The 20900-nt window shown below is 44.1% G+C and overlaps 1 protein-coding gene across 1 annotated transcript; it reads left to right on the top strand.

Moving 5' to 3' along the window:
* Window positions 1-329: 329 nt before the first annotated feature.
* TNFSF15 (TNF superfamily member 15) lies at window positions 330-19851 on the top strand. The gene is made up of 4 exons (XM_007119505.4): window positions 330-607; window positions 14284-14326; window positions 15280-15327; window positions 18869-19851. The coding sequence occupies exons 1-4, from the start codon at window positions 383-385 to the stop codon at window positions 19321-19323; spliced, it is 771 nt and encodes a 256-aa protein (XP_007119567.1). The 5' UTR covers window positions 330-382; the 3' UTR covers window positions 19324-19851.
* Window positions 19852-20900: the final 1049 nt, after the last annotated feature.

The raw sequence follows: 20900 nt of genomic DNA, 5'->3' as shown, positions 1-20900 counted from the left end.
CAGGTATATTTTCATTGGCCCCTCCCACTGACTTGATGAATTCATTTTCTCCTCCTCCAGGGACTTTCCTAACTTCCTTCTGTAAATGAAGGAAGGCCAACATGAGCACACTGTATATATAAATATGCTTGGGAAAGCTTTCCTCTTCTTCTCTCCTTCTCTTTTTTTTTTTTTTTCTTAAACCAAACTTGGTTTCTGTTGTAGGCGGTGCATTCCCTAGCAGGGTAGGGCGGGGCACAGTGCGCTGTGGAAAGTGGAGGGGGGAGGGCAGGGGGAGGAGTAGGCAGTGATTAATTCACCCACTGTGAGAGCTGGGCTTCTATTTAATGGGGGGTCTCTCTGCCCTGAAGGAGTCAGAGGCAACTCCAGGACCATCAGGTGCATGGCAGAGGATCTAGGGCCGGGCTTTGGGGAAACAGCCAGTGTCGAAATGCTGCCCGAGGACGGCGGCTGCAGGCCCAAGGCCAGAGCTGGGCTAGCATCCAGGAGCAACAGCGCACGCTGGGCTCTGACCTGCTGCCTCGTGTTGCTCCCCATCCTGGCAGGACTCACCACCTACCTGCTCGTTGGCCAGCTCCGGGCCCAAGGAGAGGCCTGTGTGTTCCAGGTAAGCAAGACTCCACAGTGACCCGGGGGGTCAGCAGACCCCCCGGGGCCACCTGGCCGCTACCACAGCTCTGGACACAGCTTCTTGGTCCATCATGGTCCCTGCTTCCATACGCAAAGGAAAGGTAGAATGTGAAAGGTGGAGAACTCCAATTTGGTTTTTATTCTCAGTATTTCTGGGGGATGAATTGTGCCTTTTTAGGTTTATATGGAAACAGCCACAAGCCACTTATTTTAGATAATTATAATCATAGTGCACTGATAATTTGGGAACATTCATTTTCTTTAAGAAAAATGAAAAACTAAAAAAAAACAAAAAACTAAATTACAAAACTAATACATACTCATTGAAAAAAGGTAGAAAACACAGATAAGGAAAAGAAGATAATTATCATCACCCATAACTGCATAGAGTGACCACTATTAACACTTGGGGATATATAATTCCGTATTTTTTAATAAGATGGGATTATTTTGAGTCTCCTATTAAGATTTTGTTTATTGTTAGTAAATTCACAGCAGCATGATAATATAGATGGTTGTACTGTATTCCTATGTATGTATGTGCTATAATTTAATCAACTCCCCTTTCTTGGGTTTAGAAATATTCTTTTTTGAAGCTCAAGAAAGAATCTTCTACCTGATTATTTATCTCTCTGGTCTTGGTAGGGGTGGGGTGTCAGGGAGCTTAGTCAAAAAAGAATACAGGGTCTAGGGAAAACAATGGAGCAATGGTGGGCAGGTGCTGACAGGTGACAGGGAAAACATAGTTCTAGACTAGGAACTTCAAAAACCTTAGAACCTGAAGAATGTGTCATTCAAGGGATACCCTTTAAAAAACAAAAACAAAAACAAAAACAACTCTCCTACATAATCTCTGGTAGCCAATTTAACCTCGGTCCAAAGTATTAAATTCCAGAGGGGAAAACAGGTTTTTCAGTTGGTTTAATTGGAAACCTGTTTTCTAAGCACTGCTGGCAACTTCAAAGCAGAGACCATGAGCAAGCCATGGTTAATGTGTAACTTTCATCACCCATGAGGGTCAGCAAACAGACTGAGATTCAGACAGCAACATCCATGGCCACATGCCATCATTCAGGAAATGTAGAAATATGCAGACAACCGGAAATGCTGTTCATGTTACAGGAGAACGGGAGGGCTGGGGGTTCAGGCTGTGATGCCTAGACCACCATGGGGCTGGTTCCAACAAAGTCAAACTGCAGGATGCAGTCAGCATTCTGGACTCAGTCCCTCTTTAGCCAGAAAGAGATGGCTGTTCTTGAATGAGGCATTAAGTGGCTTCCAGTAACCTGAGCTCTCCTGCGTTCTGATGAAAAACACTCCGTCTGCCCCAAATGATGTCTGAGACTGCCCATGTTGTGTTGATCTAGAAGGCCATCAGGTGGGATGCCACGGTACAGCGGAGGCCAGTGATGTGCTTTAGGAAGAGAGTGTGAAGCACAAGCTGGCGCTGCACAGGAAGCCCCTCGAGGGAAGGAGCTGCATGCCTGCCCTGTTGCAGGCACTCAAGAGATGCAAAGGCCAATACCCCATTCTGTCATGGGGACCTTTGGAGCTGTGGTTTGGCCAGGCTATATAACTTAGAAGAAAAAGAAAGGGAAATGGGGCTAAGTCTGGGGCACATGCAGCAATCTGAGTACCGAAAAGAAACACCTGGCCCATTCAAAGACGAGATTTAAGTAAGAATGCTTAAAGAGTTCAAAGAAAGGTCAATTTACTGAGTTGCAGACAGATTAATGAGAACCGCAGGGCCGGAAGCATCCTGGGGTTACCGACGGTATGAAGCTGGTCACCACCCCTTGGCCTGAAGAGGCAAATAGCGGGAAAAGTTTTAGAGGAAGCCAAGGAGACCTAAAACGTAGGAGAGGGCCTGCCTGGAGGAGCTGAGGGCCGAGTTGAGGGAGGCCATCTGCCAAGGCAGCAGGGAGGGCACACAAAGCAGGGAGGGAAACTCCGACCAGTCTGCCCCCAGCCTCTCATCCCCTTGGCCAGACTCAACTGGAAGCCGGGCTCAAAAGAGCCAAGGAGCAAGTGTGCCAGGAGGTCAGGGAGGTCAGAGAGGGCTCAGGGCATAGAGTGGATCCGGAGGGGCTAAAAGACAATAACCAGCTTAAAAGAGATGCAAGAAGATGGGATTCAAGTGGGAAAACCAGGTCACCGGGACAGCCTGGGGACATAACAATGAAATGCCAGGACTCTTAGTCACCTGAGTTTGACTCCCAGCTCCGTAACCTCCAGCTGTGTAAATAAGCACATGGCTTCTTTTTTTTGTAGTCTGTTTCTCTTTCTACCAAAAAAAGATACTAGTATCAGTACTCTGACAGCACTAATAAGGTATGTGCAGGAGCAGTTTATATGTTGGGAATGTAAGGAGAGCTACAAGTACGCGGTAACAGGACTCGACAGCACCATTTGTCACGCAGAGTTCATCCAAACTTCTCCTTGTAATTGAGGTGACCATCTGTGTTAGGTAATTGGCTTTCTCCAGGGGAAAAACCAACTTCTAATTTCTTTACGGTAGTTTTGCAAATTGGAGCAAGGTGCCCACCTAAATTAGGCACCTGTCTTCCTACAGAAACTGGGAGATGAGGGCATTACCTCTCCTGATGTTCACATTTCAGAGAGATGCTCCCAGGTCACGGGGGCTGGTGTGGCGGTTGGCGGGGTGGGGAAGAAAAGGCCCATCTGTTCTTCAAAAGGATTTATATACACTTCAAAGCAAGAAGAAAGTACTTACAAGTTTTCTAACCTAAATGCTCTAGGAAAAAGGAAGGGAAAGAAATCTCGTCCCTTATTTCCAACAGGGGGAACTAAGCCTCTTATTTTTCATTTGCACTTGTCCTTATGATCTAGATCCCACAGTTAGTAAGACCTAGATCCAGAACTCAAACTCAGATCTGTCTCCCTCAAAGCCTGGAACATTCCACAAGCCCTGCAAATACAAAGCCCCACTGTGATCCGCCCGAGGGGACTCCCCCAGACTCACCTAGGGACCAATAACCACCTTCGCTGCCACCTACACCCGCTTCCCCTGTGTCCCAGCCTTGCTCCCTCCTTCTCTTCGCCTCCCGCACGCAGCCCCACAGTCCTCCTCTTCTGCCCACAGCCTTCGTGAGATCCATGGAATCGGAGATTGTTTATGGAATGAGTTTCCCATCCCCACAGTGGCCAGGCAGAAGGCAATTCAATTCTAACACAAGACAAATGGAGAGAGGAGGCTCACACAGACCTTCAGATACATTCACAGGCCTGAAGAGCAGGCTCAGCAGCAGCAGAGGATAAGCTGATGATAACACTGACAGTGACAACGACATGGTATGAGCTCCCCCCTCAGACTTGTAGAGAGCTCTCACAAACACGGTCCCGCTGGATATCCACACCAACCCAGAGATGCAGTCAGACGGTGCGCAGTGGCATGTGGCAGGCGGGGAACCTGGAGAGAGCGCATCTGCGTGAGCACCCAAGGTCACAGCCGGGGCGGGGGGGTGGAGCCGAGTCTCAGTTGGCAAACCCAGTTTCTCTTGGTTTCCCTGTTGCCTCCCTTCCACCTCCTCCCCAACCACAGTCAAGCTCTTGATCCACGAAAGTACTTTCCATCTGCCCTTTTTGTGGATGAGGGAGGGGATCACCCTCATGTGTTGAGGAGGATAGGGACCAGGAGTATTCTGTAAAACAAGAAATTCTGTAAAGATGGGCCTGGTCTTGATTCTCCACACGGGAGCCAAAATTATTCTTTGGAAGCTTTCACTGCACTGTGTCACCCCTGTGGCTTCATCTTCTACCCTTTTCCCTTCTCTCCTGCCTCTGGCCTCTCAGCCACCCCAGCTTCCCTCAGTTCCCTCAGGACCCCAGTGCTCTCCTGCTTCCCATCCTCACCGGGGCTGTTCCTTCTGTCAGGGCTGCCCTAACGGACCTCCTCATTCCATCCTTGTAGCAACCAGAGGAGGCCGGCATTCCTGAGAATCTTTTCTACTCTAATTCAGAAGGGAGTTGAGGCTTGAGGAGGCTCAGAAGAACTTTAAAGGAAGAGAGTGAGCAAAGTGCAGAAGCTCCCCGAGTTTCAGTCTTCCCATAATACCCACCCTACTGAAGCGCAGTGAGGATTCTAAGGAATCTCTATAAAGCCCCTCACAAGTGCTTGCAATATGGGCACTAGTTGGGTATTTGTCCCTTTCTTTCCCCTAAGTGGAAAAGCTCTTCACAGATTTATAGAAATTAAGAGACGGAAGTGCCCTTGGTCCCAGGGTCAGCAACTATGACCCACGGGCCAACTCTCACTCACTGCATGTTTTATAAATAAAGTTTTATTGAAACACAGCCACACCCATTTGCTTACGTACTGCCTTGGCTGTCTTCACACTAAACAGCAGAGTTAAGTATTTGTGACAGAGCCCATATGACTTGCAAAGTTAATATTTACTATGTGGCCCTTTACAGGAAAAGTTTGCTGACCCTTGATCTAGTGTAATCTCCTCGTTTTACAGTTGAAGAAACCCAGGATCAGAGAAGGGAAGGAAAAGTTCAGGGTCACAGAGCAGGTTGGGGGCAGACCTAGAACTAGACACCATTTCTACGTTGCCTGGCCTCCTTCTACCAGAAAACAGGACCAACTCCTTTCTTGCTGGGTCCCTAGACCAGACTGTGGAAAAGCAACAGCAACTTGTGAGTAACGTTCCGGGTTTTTATTAGCAGCAACAAAAACGGTCACCAAGACTGTTAAAAAATATTTTAAACTGGACTCTTCCTTCAGGGGTTGTGTAAGGAAAGATTCAACATGACAAACTTATTATCCAGTAAGTTGCAGGGCAGAAATCAAAATTAGATTTGAGAAGGTTGGGTTAACTGCCTTTAGGTGAAGTGACCATAAATATAGCATCAATTAAATATATCATGGTCCTTTCATGCAATGGAAAATTAAAATGAAGCATCTCTATGTGTGAGGATGGGGAATTTCTTGAAGATGTATATTAAGTGAAAAAATCAAAGTACATAACAGCATACAGAACGTGAAACACTTCATTTTCTGAAAAAATAATGCACATTAATATATATGAATGTATTTATAAACGCATAGACTGTCTCAGGAAGATGAACAAAGAGTCTGGTAACTCTGTTAGCATCCAGATGGGGAAACTGGGTGTCTGGGTAACAAGGGAAATGGGGACACATTTTTGAACCTATATCCTTTTGTACAAAATGTATTTGTTACCTATACAAAAAAATACATACATATATATTATATTTAAAAAAATACATATATATATGTATATATATATAATATAGAGAGAGAGAGACACAGTAAAATGTTTTAAGATCTTTAGACTCCTGGAGAATGCTAGATAGATTTGCATTGTGGAAAAACCATGGGTCAAAAGTTCAAACCCAGTTTGATTTCTGGCTTAGCCACTTCTTAGCCATGTCACCTAACCTTCCTGGCCTCAGCTTTTTAATGTATGAAATAGAGATAATTAGAAATAAAACCCTTAAAGTATCTGGCAGGGGGTGGAGGATTAGCAATTGTAACAGTTATGTCCTCGGAACTTCCCTGCTCATGGAAGTTACGTCAAAGAGAACAAATTCTGCAGCTGCCCTGGAATCTGCCATCACCAGGCCAGAGAGCAGGTTCTGGCACTGGAGGGCTTTTCTTGGTCTCTGATATTTGTGAGCTATCTTCGTGCCTCCTTCTCCACCCTGGTCTTGTACCCTCAACCCACGCTCCAATCCATCCTTTACCGGCTGCACCTGACCATGGCCTGGGCCTTCTTTTGGTCCTTAATGGCATCCATTGCCTTCAGGACAGGTCCACCGCCCCCACTCTGGCCCACAGGTCCCCAGAGGCCAGGCCTTTGTCTTCCACGAGCACTGCTCCAGAACACTAGACTCTATGCTCCAGGCATAACTGAATGCACCACACTGGCTCAGCCCAAGCCCAGCACAGAACGGGCACTCAGCACTGTACAATGAAGAGTCAGGGATGCCAAGGGAGGCACTGCTTCCCAGGGCTGCACCACTGTCAGTCTCTGTCCTTCCCTCCAAGTCCTACTTCTAGGATCATCTACACACATTTTCCTCACCTCTCTTTGGTCCCCTCCAATCTCACTTCCAACCCTTCCTGAAAATCCATGCAAGGCCTTTTTCCCTGCACTTCCTTTCTCCTACACATTCCTCTGAGACGCCCTGGTTTCCATCCAGGCCAGCAGGACCCCATAGTGATGTCAGCTCAGGCTTCAGAGGTACACAGATTAGAAGGAAAGCCATGGCCCCACCACATCACAACTGTGACCTTGTAATAATTTATTATACATCAGACTCCATTCTAAGTTTTTCATATTTAGCGTTTTGAGAAGAGTACATGAGATCATGCTATAAAGTTCTTAATGTGAAGTCTGTTTACCATTGGTAAACATGTTACATGTTTACATGTTTACCTTGGTACTTCATGCATCATCTCAGGTAATCCTTGAAAGTGCACAATGAAGAAAGTACTACTGTTATCTCCGCTTTAAAGAAGATGAATCTGAGGCTTAGAAAATCGAAACCCCGTGCCCAGAGTCACACAGAGTGGGACACTGGGACTCAACCCCACGAGTGTGTTCCTCCTAAGCACTACACTAGCGTGCCTCTGAGCATAAACCCAGCAAATCATCCACTTTCTGGCAGTGGTCAGGGGGATTTAAAAATGATACCCTAGAAAATGCCTTTCACATAGTAAGTGCTCGTAAGTGCTAGTTCCCTTCCTCCCCTGGGGACACCTAGCTATCCCTGGCATACAGAGGGCACTCACTAAGCACTCCCCGGTTGGAGAGAAGGATGGAGAGATGCACAAGGTACCTGACCTCCCTAAGTCTTATACTCCCTGTCTATAAAATGGGGAGTGTAACACACTTTCTTCATAGCATTTTGCTGAGAATTCTGCAAGGAGAAGTCCAGAAATCTACTGCCATAAGGTAGATGCTCCACAGACATTACTTCTCTACTGACTCCACACCTTGAGCCTTTTATTTCACTCAAGCTATTCCCTCTGTTGGATGAGGACAGTAACGATAAGCCCCTCTGCAAAACACTGAGCACTCAGTGGCTGCCTCTGCTGTGGCCTCAGGGAGCCCTGGCACAGCCGGAGGAGAAGCCCAGCTCACTCCCAAGGTCAGACCAGGGGCAAAGGGCAGAGAATCCAGAGAAGGTGAGGGTGCGCTGTCGAAATGAAAGGAAGGGAGGGCAAGCGAGCAGGGAGTATGAACCCCACACCTCCGCTGCAGCTCCTGGCTGGGGATTCAACGATCCATTCATTCCCCCTTTCAAATCAACACACACATCACTCAACCCCAGCTTCCTCATCTAACAGACCACAGGCAGCCCAGCAGCCGCAGCACCGTGGCTGTAAGAGGTCATCTCCCAGCCTGGTGTCCTTAATGAGGCCCAGGAGCTGACAGCAGCAACAAGCATGGAGTTTGAACAGGTGGAGGGATATCCCATTCCCTAAACTCCTGTAGACTCTGAAACGGCAGGAGTCCAGAAGCAAACTGTGGACTGAGGAAGCCCCTCCTGTTGGGAGAAGGGGGAAGCCGTCCAGAGCTCCGAAATGATCTTTGTGCCGCTGGTCATAAAGAGACACACAGGTGGTTTGTTTACCACTACAGTGGTGGGACCAAGAGGAAGGTATATGGAACCAAAAACACATACCACGAGGACTGATTGAGCACAAACAAAGAAGGAAGATGAATTGGCTCTCCACTCTATGTGTCTGGTCTTTCTTAGCCATCACAACAGCCCTGGGAGGAAAGAATCATTGTTTTACTTTTATAGATGAGGAAACTTGAGTCTTACTGAGGTTAAGTGACAACTAGGAAATAATAGAGCTGGGATTTCCACATTTGCTGGGCTGCAAACACCACATTCTTTGCTCTGTACCACCCTAAGGGTTGCATGTAAAGCCCCGTCCAGTTAAAGACCTAAACGTAAGGCCAGACACTATAAAACTCTTCGATGAAAACATAGGCAAAACACTCTGTGACATAAATCACAGCAAGTTCCTTTTTGACCCACCTCCTAGAGTAACGGAAATAAAAAGAAAAATAAACAAATGGGACCTAATGAAACCAAAGCTTTTGCTCAGCAAAGGAAACCATAAACAAGATGAAAAGACAACCCTCAGAATGGGAGAAAATATTTGCAAATGAAGCAACTGACAAAGGTTTAATCTCCAAAATGTATAAGCAACTCATGCAGCTCAATAACAAAAAAACAAACAACCCAATCCAAAAATGGGCAGAAGAACTAAATAGACATTTCTCCAAAGAAGATATACAAATTGCCAACAGGCACATGAAAAGATGCTCAACATCACTGAATATTACTCAGCCATAAAAAGGAATGAAAGTGGGTTATCTGTAGTGAGGTGGATGGACCTAGAGTCTGTCATACAGAGTGAAGTCAGGAAGAAAAACAAATACCATATGTTAATGCATATATGTGGAATCTATAAAAACGGTACTGATGAACCTAGTGTTAGGGCAGGAATAAAGACAGATGTAGAGAATGGACTTGAGGACAAGGGGGGGAAGGGGAAGCTGGGATGAAGTGAGAGAGTAGCATTGACATAAATACACTACCAAATGTAAAATGGATGGCTAGTGGAAGCTGCTGCATAGCACAGGGAGATCAACTAGATACTTTGTGACCACCTAAAGGGGTGGGATAGGGAGGGTGGGAGGGAGACGCGAGAGGGAGGGGATATGGGGATATATGTATACGTATAGCTGATTCACTTTGTGGTACAGCAGAAACTAACACAACATTGTAAAGCAATTATACTCCAATAAAGATGTGGGGAAAAAAAATACAACACCGTCCAGTGCACCTTAGAGGAGGATGAAATGAAACAACCTTGGAATCAAACATGTCCAGGTTGGATTTATCCTTGTGCAAGTACAAACAGGAAATTGCAAGAGGAAAAGGCAAAGGCAAACGTCCGTGTATTTCTCCTAGAAGTGCTGGGAGGATGTTATGGATCATAAAATGTTTATGCCTTTGCAATTGTGGCATTTATGATGGCAAGAAATAGATATCTCTTCCTGTTTATGAATATACTAGAGAGTGAGTACAGAATATGGGAAAAAGGCTAAATGGGTCATTAGTTAAAATACGCTCAGGGGATTTTTCTGGGGAAATGCCAATAAGAGAATCTCAAAGACCACATCGCTTCAGGCTCATCCATTATGTAGTCAGCTAATGTTTATGGGGCTCCTGATACGTGCCAGTCTGTACTTGGTCTAAAGGTTTAGCTCCCAGGCCTTTCATGTACTCTTTGCCTTTGCCTTACAAAGACTACAATCAGGTGATAACCTCTTCTGAGAGCAGCTGTAGTACTTACTAGACGAGGAGCACACATAAACACCAGTAGGACCTGGCACAGGCAAACCCTCAGCTAGACAGTAGTCTCCTCCTTCCCTCCATCCTTCTTTCTTCCCTGTTGGAAGTATTAGAGAATTCCAAAAATGCTTAAAGTAATAGGTCATGGTTAGTTTGAGTTGGGGTTTACCAATCTATATGCAGCACCCCCGCCAAAAAAAAAAGCAAGAAGAAAAAAAAATAAAATCAAGTGAGAGTGAAAATTCCCTGACCTACAAGAACTAAGGGGTGAAAAGCACCAGCTTACTTTGCTCGGGCTAATAAATACCAGGGTGGCAGGCAACCCACTCTCCCACTAATATGTATGCCCATTGACAGACACATTTGCCTTTTCTGGCTCTGATCCTGGCCAACTGTCACAACTCTCAACAAACATTTCTAGAGCCACGGCTATGCTCCAAGCAGAGCCTGATGAAAAACTCTGGAGGCCCCAGTACTAAAAGATTATGGCTACCCGCCTCTACATAATCAAGTTTTAAAATTTAAACCAAAACTCAAAACTTTGCATGTATTCTAAAATTAAAGGGTCTCTTTCTTAGTTTTTTTAATTGTAAAACTGGCGAAAGTCACTGAAGCTGAATCTTACTCCATGTTCTGCTCTGTTTTCTGCCTGTCTTACTGGTGCCTGAGCATCAGTGTATTCTGCCAGTTGGATAATCCAGTGGGCGTGCCAGGCACTGTCTGAGGTGCTACAAATATAGTGGTGAGCAAGACAGGCAGAATTCTACAGGCAGCTGGAATTCTGCTAGAGAGAGAAAATCAATGGCATACAAATAAGTCATATCACTTGAGGGAATAATAAATGCTCCGAAGGGAAGATAAAATTGGACCCTGGTTCTCAGCCAGTGATCTGAGAAGGTATTTAAGGGGAAATAAATCACATTCTTCAGGGGTGTTCTTGGACTCCATGTCTATTCAGATTTGCAAGCTAATGTTGCAGTGACCAGCATCTCTCGGGAGCCATCATCTCCTTGGTATCCCAGAATAATCAGAAGTGATGGAGATGAGTCAGAGTTGGAAGACAGTACGCCATTTATTGACTTTTGTTATAAGCAACCATCTTGAAAGCGGGCATTGAGCCAGCTCACATGCATAAACCTTTCCTCAAAGACCTACTAGTTCATCCTCTCAAATCTCCTCTTCATTCATTCCTGCTTCTGATCACAATAACCTTCCTCCCATGATAAACAGCGATTATTAAGAGAAACAGCAATGGAAGGCTTTAGATGTTGTTCTTGGAAAGAGTCCCAGCTGACGTTCTTCTTGGAGACGCTTGGAATGTTGTGTTCTTCAAACCTGCCAACAGGCACTGTCGTAGCCTCCAGATGTTTAGTAGTATTCTGGGTGGGCCACTTAAAACCCACACACATCCAGCCATATATGAAAATAAAATGTGTGTCCAAGTTACAGAAATCCAGCAGAGCAAATAAGGTAATGTGTTCACTCCCAAATTCTTGCTAATGACAACGGGACTCTGAGCCAAAAGAAATGCTCCACTCTTAGCTGAGGGTCTGCTTAGACAAAAATAAGTAGGATGTTCAAGAAGGTTTCTCAGCAGAGAACTAAATGAAGTAGAAGGTGGCCAACCAAGGCAGCCATTTCCTACACAAGGGGATGCAACCAGGCTCTCCCAAATTCTTTTCGAGAGTTCACCTTCAGTTTTCCGCCTTGCCAAAGGATCGAATCCTTTGTCAGCTCTGTCAATAACAAGTAAGGAAACAGCCTACAGAATAAGGCCATTTCTAGGCTGCTTCTCCACCTTCCAAGCTCATCAAAGTTATTGATCCTGGATAAGTAGTCATGTCGATTGGGTTTAGGTTTTCAAAGACTGTGGTACTCATGACCCTATGCTAAAAGCGTATAATATAGTCACTCGGCAGCAGAAATGCTTGCAGCTTCCCAACTGCTCCTGTGCTCTGTTGGGCCTCCTTACTCTTGCACAAGCTTTTGGCCTTGTCTGAAATGGTCATTATCTTTATTACCTGGTTAATACCTGTGAGTATCATATACCTGTGAGTATATATAAGACGCAGTTCAGGTGTAATTTCCTGATTCTCCCACTTCTGGGGCAGGTTCCTGTTTTCTGGTCTCTGTGTTTCCCCCACTGTCACAGTTCATGGAACCACTAGTACTTATCCATCCACCTCAGCAGATGAGGGGCTTGCCTAGAAGTTATAAGGAGCCATGGCTGAGGGCTTGGGATTCTGGAGTCAGTTGACCTGGGTTAAAATCCTGCTCCTCCACTTTCCAGGTATAAGACACTGGGCAAGCTCCTTAATGTCCTAAGCCTAACTTTCAGTATGAGGATATAAATAGCATCCACCGTAGAGAGTCACTGACAGGCTGAAGGAGATAATGCATGCGAAGGGCTTAGCACAGCCCAGTGCCACTACTCCGTGAATCAACGGTAGCTACATTTACTGCCTTTTTCGTGTCCCTTGAATCATTCACTGTGGTTGCCTTCTTATGGCTGGAGTACAGAGAACTTGGAGAAGGACAAATAGTAGGTAACAAGGCTGCGATGGCAGTTGGGGCTTTGAATGCCAACACAAGTATCTGGGACTGTGTTAAAGGTTATGGGGGGCCATTGAAGGTTTATGAACAGAGATGTGTCTCAAAGTGGTGCTTTAGCAAAAGCCCTCTGAAGGCAGGGTAAGAGATGGGTTCAAGAAAAGGAGGAACCAGGTGGAGGAAGCTCTGTTAGGAGCCTATGGGAAGGATCCAGGAGAGCAGCGTGCTGAGGCCTGGAGCAGAGGCATGAATGAGAAAAACTCCAAAACAGAAATGAGAGCTTGGGTTTGTGGAAGAAGAAAGAAAGAAATTTCAGGCTTGGTAACTGAGGAGAGGCAGCAGTGCTGCCATCAACAGAATTAGGAAGTGGAAAAAAGAGCACTGGAAAGGGGAGAAAGTCAGTTAGTCATTCAAAGACAAGATCTCTGCCTTCCAGAGGGCTTCCAATAGAGGTTAGGTAACATGTCTTGGAGTAAAAAGAGCCTGGTGGTCTGGGCTCTAATAAGATCACTGTTATCACAGGACTGCTCGCAGACCTAGACTCACCAATGACACAGCTGCATCCACACAACCACACATGCATGTAGAGAATCCAGGCACACAACACCAGACCACAGACACATGCAGACACACAGATGCAAAAACACATTGACTCATACCCTCTTCCACTGATGAAGCTGTCTTCTCTCATACTCACATGGACATACAACTTCTCATTCACAAGTACACACACACACACACACACACACACACACACACTCCCACAAACACACATGAATTTTAAGATGTAAAACTGACAAGTGTTCATGGTGACATGAGGATCAGTGGTCTTGGGGACTGTGTAGTTATGAGGATCAAATCAGAAGACTCTGGGTTGAGTCAAAATTCTATCAGAGAAGAGAACACTGGAAAAGGTTAAGAGAGTGATATCATTCCTAAACTAAGAGCTTAGTTTTGCTCCTGAATTTATATGCAGGTCTTGTGAATGGTGGTTCTTCATTTTCCATGCATTCTTTGCATTGACTCATACAATTTCTTCATCTCAAATCTGGGAGTTATCTATTGCTGGGGTTGTTATTATTCCCATTTTTCAAAAGAAGACACCACAACTCAGAGCAGAAGTGTCTTGCTCAAGATTATATTGTTAATCAACGGTGGAACCAGGATTCAAATTCAGGTCTGTCTATCCCCAAAGCAGTTACTCTTTAACTACCATGTGGTATATGAAATGGCTCACAAACTAGGGTTGCAAGAATAAAAAAGTCTTCATATATTGCATGGAAACAAGGCAGAATTGCAGAGGTTGATGAGAAAGAGATCATATTCATTATTTCTTTTTTGGTATCACTTTTTGCAATAGTTCCATTTTTTAAATTGTGCTGAAGAAAAGAAAATAAAGCAAGTGAGGCTATTTGTTCAAATAATAGAAGCAATGATAAGATGACAGAGTGCCCTAGAATGGAACAGGAAAAGCTCTCAGGACAAAACTTTAAAGTTGAGCTTCAGAGACAAGCATAGGAGAGAGAAAGGTCATTGGGGTGCTGGAAGATAAAAGAAGAGAGCCTGGGTGCAAGATTCCCATCAACCCAATATTCTCATTCCCATTTTCCTTATCTCTGAGTACCGAGGCTGGGTAGCAGCAGCATCTTAAACACGCCCATAACATGGGCAGCTGCATGGGTTATGGGGTCAAAAGGACCACAAGATAATATGAACCACATCTTTCTTTCCCAACAGACTCCAAAAGGACAGGAGCTTGGACCTTCACATCAGCGATCTTGTAAGTGTGTTCATATTTTATGCCTTTTCTTGTAGAGAACGAGAACATTTCTCATAGTCTGATACATGGGAAGTTAAGATGCAGACCCAGAGGAAAAGAGAGGCTCCTCCCCAGTCACTAAGAAGGCAAAATGGTGCCATGGCCAAGTGCATGGCCTGTGGAGTTGACAGCCTTTAGGCAAATAATTTCACCTTTCTCTGTCTCAGTTTACTCACCAATAAAAGTGGTTATAATAGTACTTACCTCCCAGGGTTAGTGTGGATTAAATTAGTTAATTACTTTAAAGATATTAGAACAATACCTAGCACATCAAAAGTATGCAATAATTTTTCCTTTTATCATCAATAACATCATCTTTATCACTGTAGTTAGAACACACTTGTCCAGTATAATCATCTCTGAGAACCAAAAGGAAATGCTGAGGCCTTCTGGAGAACTGATAGGGAAACAGAGGTCCAGAGAGGGAAAGGGATTTGCCAAGGTCATATAGCTACAGAGTAGTCCCCACCTAATTCTGTTAGGACATCCAGATGGCTCAGTGGATATCGTTAAAGGGACTATGAAGAAGGCAAAAGGCCAACCAGCTCCCACAGAACCAACAGAAGCAAAGGAGAGGCAAGGTGAGCTTTGCTGAACACCAAGCATGTGCCAGGTATCATTCTGAGCACCCATCATCCATGGTAGGAACTGATGTACTCATGTTAGATACGAGAAAACAGAGTCTCAGACAGGATGGATAACCTGTCCAAAGTCATGAGGCCAAGGTTCATTTGTGTTCAAGATTATTTCTCCTGAGGCTGCCTTGTCCCTGCCCTCCAAAAACAAAGACCTGGACCAAACTGGAGGAGAGGAATGTTTCTCTCCAGCTGCAGGCACCAAGCAGCTCACCAAAGGCTGTCTTCACTTCAGCCACCCTCTGACTCATAGAAAGCATTTTTCTCCTTTTCTTACAGACGCACCTCCTGGAGCCGGTGGGGATAAGCCAAGGGCACACCTGACAGGTAATTCTTCCGGGTGTGTTTTCCAGGAGACTATGGGCCCTGGGCCTGAGGTTTCTTTCAGTGTTTGCCAAAACTCATTCTTGTAGCTTTAAACTGGAAACCACTCCCTTTGGTAACAGACTCCTCCTCTCAGTCAGGGTTTTCAGATGTCTTCCTCCCTCGAAGTGTCCAAAGCTCCATGTTTCTTGGGCATTTTCTTCCAGATTCTATCAGCTCTCTTCCTTATCTACTGTTTCTCTTTCATTCTCACACTCAGTCATTCAGAAATGGCTTTCCTCAGATTCAGAGATTCACGTAATTTTGAATCTAGTCAAAGATGAAAGCTCCCCTAAGTCAATTTATTGAGTCCATTCAAGAAGTTATTGGACACTTACATTCAGGTAGGTATGTCTAAAGAATTTTCATTGATGCAAAGAGATTAAGAACAATCTCTTAACACCACCAGTTGGCCAGATTCCCAAGTCTAGTGTCAAAGTTCCTAACACCTCATATCTGGAGTCACATATAACCTCTACGGCTCCAGAGAAAAGAGCAAGGCGGTGCAGAAATATGTGTTAAAAATCCATTGATACTACATATAAAATAGATAACTAATGAGAACCTACTGTATAGCTCAGGGAACTCTACTCAGTGCTCTGTGGTGACCTAAATGGGAAGGAATCCAACAGAGAGGGGATATATGTATATGTATAGCTGATTCACTTTGCTGTACAGTAGAAACTAACACAATATTGTAAAGCAACTATACTCCAATACAAATTTTAAAATAAATAAATAAGCTTTGCTGATTTTTCAATAATGTAAAGCAACTATACTCCAATACAAATTTTAAAATAAATAAATAAGCTTTGCTGATTTTTCAAAAAAAAATCCATTGAAAAACTAGAAAGTTAAAAAACAAGCATATTCTTCGGATCTGTAAGAAAACTTGCAACCCACAAGGGGATATCCTTGCGGCCCACAACATTTGTCTTAACGTTTGACCAGGAGGGAACTGTGGTGAGTCCTGAGTGAGGATTAGGACCAGGGAGATGCCAGTCACTATCACTTACCACCTGCCTATAAGAATGGGAGTTACTGAACAGGCTGGGCAGGAAAATCCTAGAAACTGAGTATGGAGATGCCAATCCTCTTCCTACTGAATGGGGGGAGTGGAAATTGGGAAAGGAATCTAGGTTCTACTGAGCTTTTAATATGTACCAAGCACTGTGGTAGGCAGTTTACATCCAGGATCTCTTTTAATCTGCATATCAGCCCAACAGGATGGGGAAACTGAGGCTCAGACAACTAAATTCACTTGTCCCAAGTCACAGGACTAGGAAGGTTGAGACTTGAGACTGACTCCAACTGTTTCCATTACAAATACTTCCTACCCAAACTCCTACTTGCTGCTGTGTTGGCCTAACTGCATACCAAGTTAATAGAACTTGCTTTGTCTAGAAAATACATGATCTTTGCTTTTAATCATCTGAGATGAATTTTTTAAATCTATTGCATCACCCACAAAGAAGGAGTAGAGACTATAAGAGGTGACTAATAAAAATGCCCTTTACAGATTTTGCAAAGAAGCAACAAAGCTCTCCAGGGGCCACTTCGTGCCAGGGGCCAGGGGAGACACACACATTCTGAACATGTGTCGTAATTGCAAAAGAAGCCATAGTCTAGTCAGCAATGGGAAAGACACTTTAGAAAATCCAGGAACCAGGTTTTTGGTCAATTACCAGGTGAGAAGTTTGCTGAGCACTTACTTAAATATGACCTATCCCAAAACTATGGCCAGCAGTGCACAATGGTAACTGCTATGGATTTCAAAAGCGGTTGTAGGAAATTAAAATGTGTTTTAATTTTTTCTGAAAAGTATTAGTTTTATTGCAGGTTATCTTATTTGAAATCAATGGTTTGAATCAATGGTGTGATTCTATTCATTTTTTCTGCTATAGATATAACCTCATAAAAAGCATTCATTCATATGTTCTGTATAACATATACTTGTAAATAATGCAAACATAAAAACATATAAAAATATATAAAATGAAACAGGCTTATTTTTTAATCTGTCAAAATGAAAGATGTTAGTTTATTTGAGGAAAGAAAATAAATATGTATTGAGTAACACTGTATCCAGCCATCATGATAAATATGTCCATGTCTCTTTCACTCATTTGATCTTAAGAACAAGACTATAAGGGAGCTTTGTCTCCAGTTCACAGACAGGAAAATGAGACTCAGAGAGAAGAACCTACATGATACAGAGTCGGGATTGGAACTGGGCCTACGTGGCCTGGCGCCCCAGTCCCTTTCACTCCACAACTCAATTATATTTTGTCTTACATTTTGGCCCTGTTGATGTGGGAGAAGCATTTGCAAAATCTTCTGGATCTCTGGTGTTCTGCATGCTAATTTTTTTTATTAATTACTGCCTGTGTTTCATGTGGCTTTGGACCATGCACTGGAAGGGAGTAACAAGGAACATGACTCTCTATCTCTGCAATGCCCTCTTTCTGTACCAGAGCATTTCTGAAACCAGAAGGCTAATAAAAGTAAATGTAGTTTAGAGGATATTCCTAATTCCACATTAAAAAAAAAAATTAACCATCTCTTAATCCTTTCCACAGGTATCATTATCTCCTTTTCCTTTCCTTTTTTTTTCTTATTTGTTTGTTTTTTAAGGAAAGGTACGTCAAAAAAGCAAATCTTCGCTTAGTAAAGAAATACTTTAAGCAAAAGGATTATCACAAGGTGGGGAGGTAGGGGAGGGAAGGGACTACTGCAATCAGGAGAACCTCTGACCATAAAGTCTGCAAGTGTCTCAAGAGTTAGGCTAAAAGGGTTTTTCTTTTATAGAGAGGAGGACACAAAGCTGAAAACAACCAGGTGTGAGGAAGTGGGATGAAAGGTTGGCTTGATAGGCTCTGAGAATGTTTTACCCTGAGGCCAGCCTATTTTCAGGAGGCTGGTTCAGGTTGAGGGTCAGGTTGAGGGTGGGCCGAAGTTCAGGGGTCTGGAGGAAGGAGAGAAACTTAACTAAATTTGGTTAAAAAACATTTTGTTCTGATGAATCAGTGAGGATAAAACAGTCCAGCTAATCATTTATGAAGCAAAGAATGGGAATTGGGAGGGTCTGGTGTCTGGCCTTGGCACAGGTAAACAAGGGAGGTCATCCATCAGTTTTATCTAAGTCACTGGGGAAGAGTAGTTCTTTGCTGTAAGCTGTTTTCCAAAAAACAAAGGAGTAAGGAGATTTTTTAACCTTAACTCTTTTCCAGGATCATAGGGCTCAGGAAAAATTCAAAATTTTCAAATAAGAAAACGCAGGCTCAGAGAGGCAAAGAGATTTGCTTGAGGTCACCTACCTAAGACGCTACTCTCTGAACAGATGTGTATGTCCACTCACATATCTTCTACACATTCCTCCTCAAGGAACTTGTTAGCTGTTGGTTTTATCCAATCTCTTTACTCTTTGAAAATGATTTAAGACTCTTTTTAGCAAATTCCACAGGTTCTGACACAAGCAAATGAAACCTCCCTCTTGTCTTGGCAGTTGTGAGACAAACTCCCACGCAGTCCTTGAAAAATCAGTTCCCAGCTCTGCATTGGGAACATGAACTTGGCTTGGCCTTCACCAAGAACCGGATGAACTACACCAACAAATTCCTGGTGATCCCAGAGTCGGGAGACTACTTCGTTTACTCTCAGGTCACATTCCGAGGGACCACATCCGAGTGTGGTGAAATCAGCCAAGGGAGCCGACTAAACAAGCCAGATTCCATCATCGTGGTCATCACCAAGGTAACGGACAGCTACCCTGAGCCAACCCAGCTCCTAATGGGGACCAAGTCAGTGTGTGAAATAGGCAGCAACTGGTTCCAGCCCATCTACCTAGGGGCCATGTTCTTCTTGAATGAAGGGGACAAGCTGATGGTGAACGTCAGTGACATCTCTTTGGTGGATTACACAAAAGAAGATAAAACCTTCTTCGGAGCCTTCTTGCTATAGTGGCAAGGCAGATGTCATTGTGTGAAGGTCCTCTGCCTCTTAGCTCCTAATTTTCCTCATTCATATGTAATTATAACTAGAAGGTTTTTTTGGAACATCCATAGAGACAGTGGTTAAGCCATGAAATTTAGGGGCCCAAAGTTCACACTTTATGTGCCTTACTGATGAGAATACTAATTGGAAAAAGGCATAAGAGAACAGACCTATTATCATGGTTGCTTGGAAGAGTGGTGAGTTTCTAAACATTAAAACACTGATCACCGGGCTTCCCTGGTGGCGCAGTGGTTGCGCGTCCGCCTGCCGATGCAGGGGAACCGGGTTCGCGCCCCGGTCCGGGAGGATCCCGCATGCCGCGGAGCGGCTGGGCCCGTGGGCCGTGGCCGCTGGGCCTGCGCGTCCGGAGCCTGTGCTCCGCAACGGGGGAGGCCGCAGCAGGGGGAGGCCCGCGTACCACAAAAAAAAAAAACAAAAAAAAAACACTGATCACCAAATGAATGGAACATTTCCACGCCTTCCTACTATACATTTGTCACCAGAGGGCCCAGATACTGTTCAATTTTATTACGAAGCATTTGCTTCGGTTCAGGATCCTTAAAAACAAAATCTAATGCCCTAGAAAACAGTGTAAACCCTTCAGAGGCAAAAATCCTACATCAGTTCCTCTAAACACATACTTTAATGCCTTGCCTAAAAAAATGAAAAGAGAGCTGATATTTCTCATAAATGTTCTCAAAAAAAGAAATTGATTTTCACGCCATCTATGGCAAGTGAGAAAAACTACCTTTCTCTTTACTATGAACGCATGCATCAAAACAAGCAAGTGTGAGTTCCACATGTATATGTCGAAATACATACAACAACAGCATCTATTCAGAAGAGTGTTCTTGAGTGCCTTTTATGTGTGTGCTACCTTAACCCAAAAGACACTATGAAGAATGAGACAGACTCTACCCAAATGTATATGAATACCACTAGATGGCTTCTGGTCAAATACCGCTCAACATATTCCAAGGACTAATTCTAAGTCCTAACAAATCAGACACTGTTACAGAAGATTTCTGAAGCTCTCCTGACTATGTAATATAACCGGCTGATTAGGTCACTCAAAAAACTTGAAGACAGAGTTCTAGCTAACAGACCAATTATATAACAAACTTGATTGATGCCAGGAGACAATGGACTTATTCCCTGGGGGGAAAACATCAGTCACCAAATCTGGAGATGTTAACCGAGATCTGCTTTGAGGTTTGATTCACAACTTTATATGCAGAGTGTTATATGGGTATTTTTCTCTTAAAATATTCAAAGGGATTTAAATGTGGAATTGGCTAATCAGCCCAGCCAAGGCATCTTTCCTGAAGAAGAGGCTGAACATTGAGAAGGTCCTTCCGTTGCTTCAATGAGTTCATATCCTCTAATCTGTATGAGTTTCCTGCACTCATATGTCAAGGGTTGGAGAGGCATTTCTGCTCTCTTAGCCTCTGTTGACTTGTCTGTAAAGGAGGAATCCAGCAATCTGTTTCCCAGGATCAAATGAGCTCATGGGGATGAAACATGCTCACTTCGAGCATCCTGTG

Source organism: Physeter macrocephalus, chromosome 9 (genome assembly GCF_002837175.3).
Source record: "Physeter macrocephalus isolate SW-GA chromosome 9, ASM283717v5, whole genome shotgun sequence".
Lineage (NCBI taxonomy): Eukaryota > Metazoa > Chordata > Mammalia > Artiodactyla > Physeteridae > Physeter > Physeter macrocephalus.
Note: the sequence above shows the minus strand (reverse complement) of the source record. Positions and strands in the feature narration are given on the sequence as shown.

Coding starts and splice junctions, on each gene's coding strand:
- TNFSF15 (XM_007119505.4), top strand. CDS start 383: ATGGCAGAGGATCTAGGGCCGGGCTTTGGGGAAACAGCCAGTGTCGAA. Junction 608..14,283: donor GAGAGGCCTGTGTGTTCCAG/GTAAGCAAGACT, acceptor CTTTCCCAACAG/ACTCCAAAAGGACAGGAGCT. Junction 14,327..15,279: donor ACCTTCACATCAGCGATCTT/GTAAGTGTGTTC, acceptor CTTTTCTTACAG/ACGCACCTCCTGGAGCCGGT.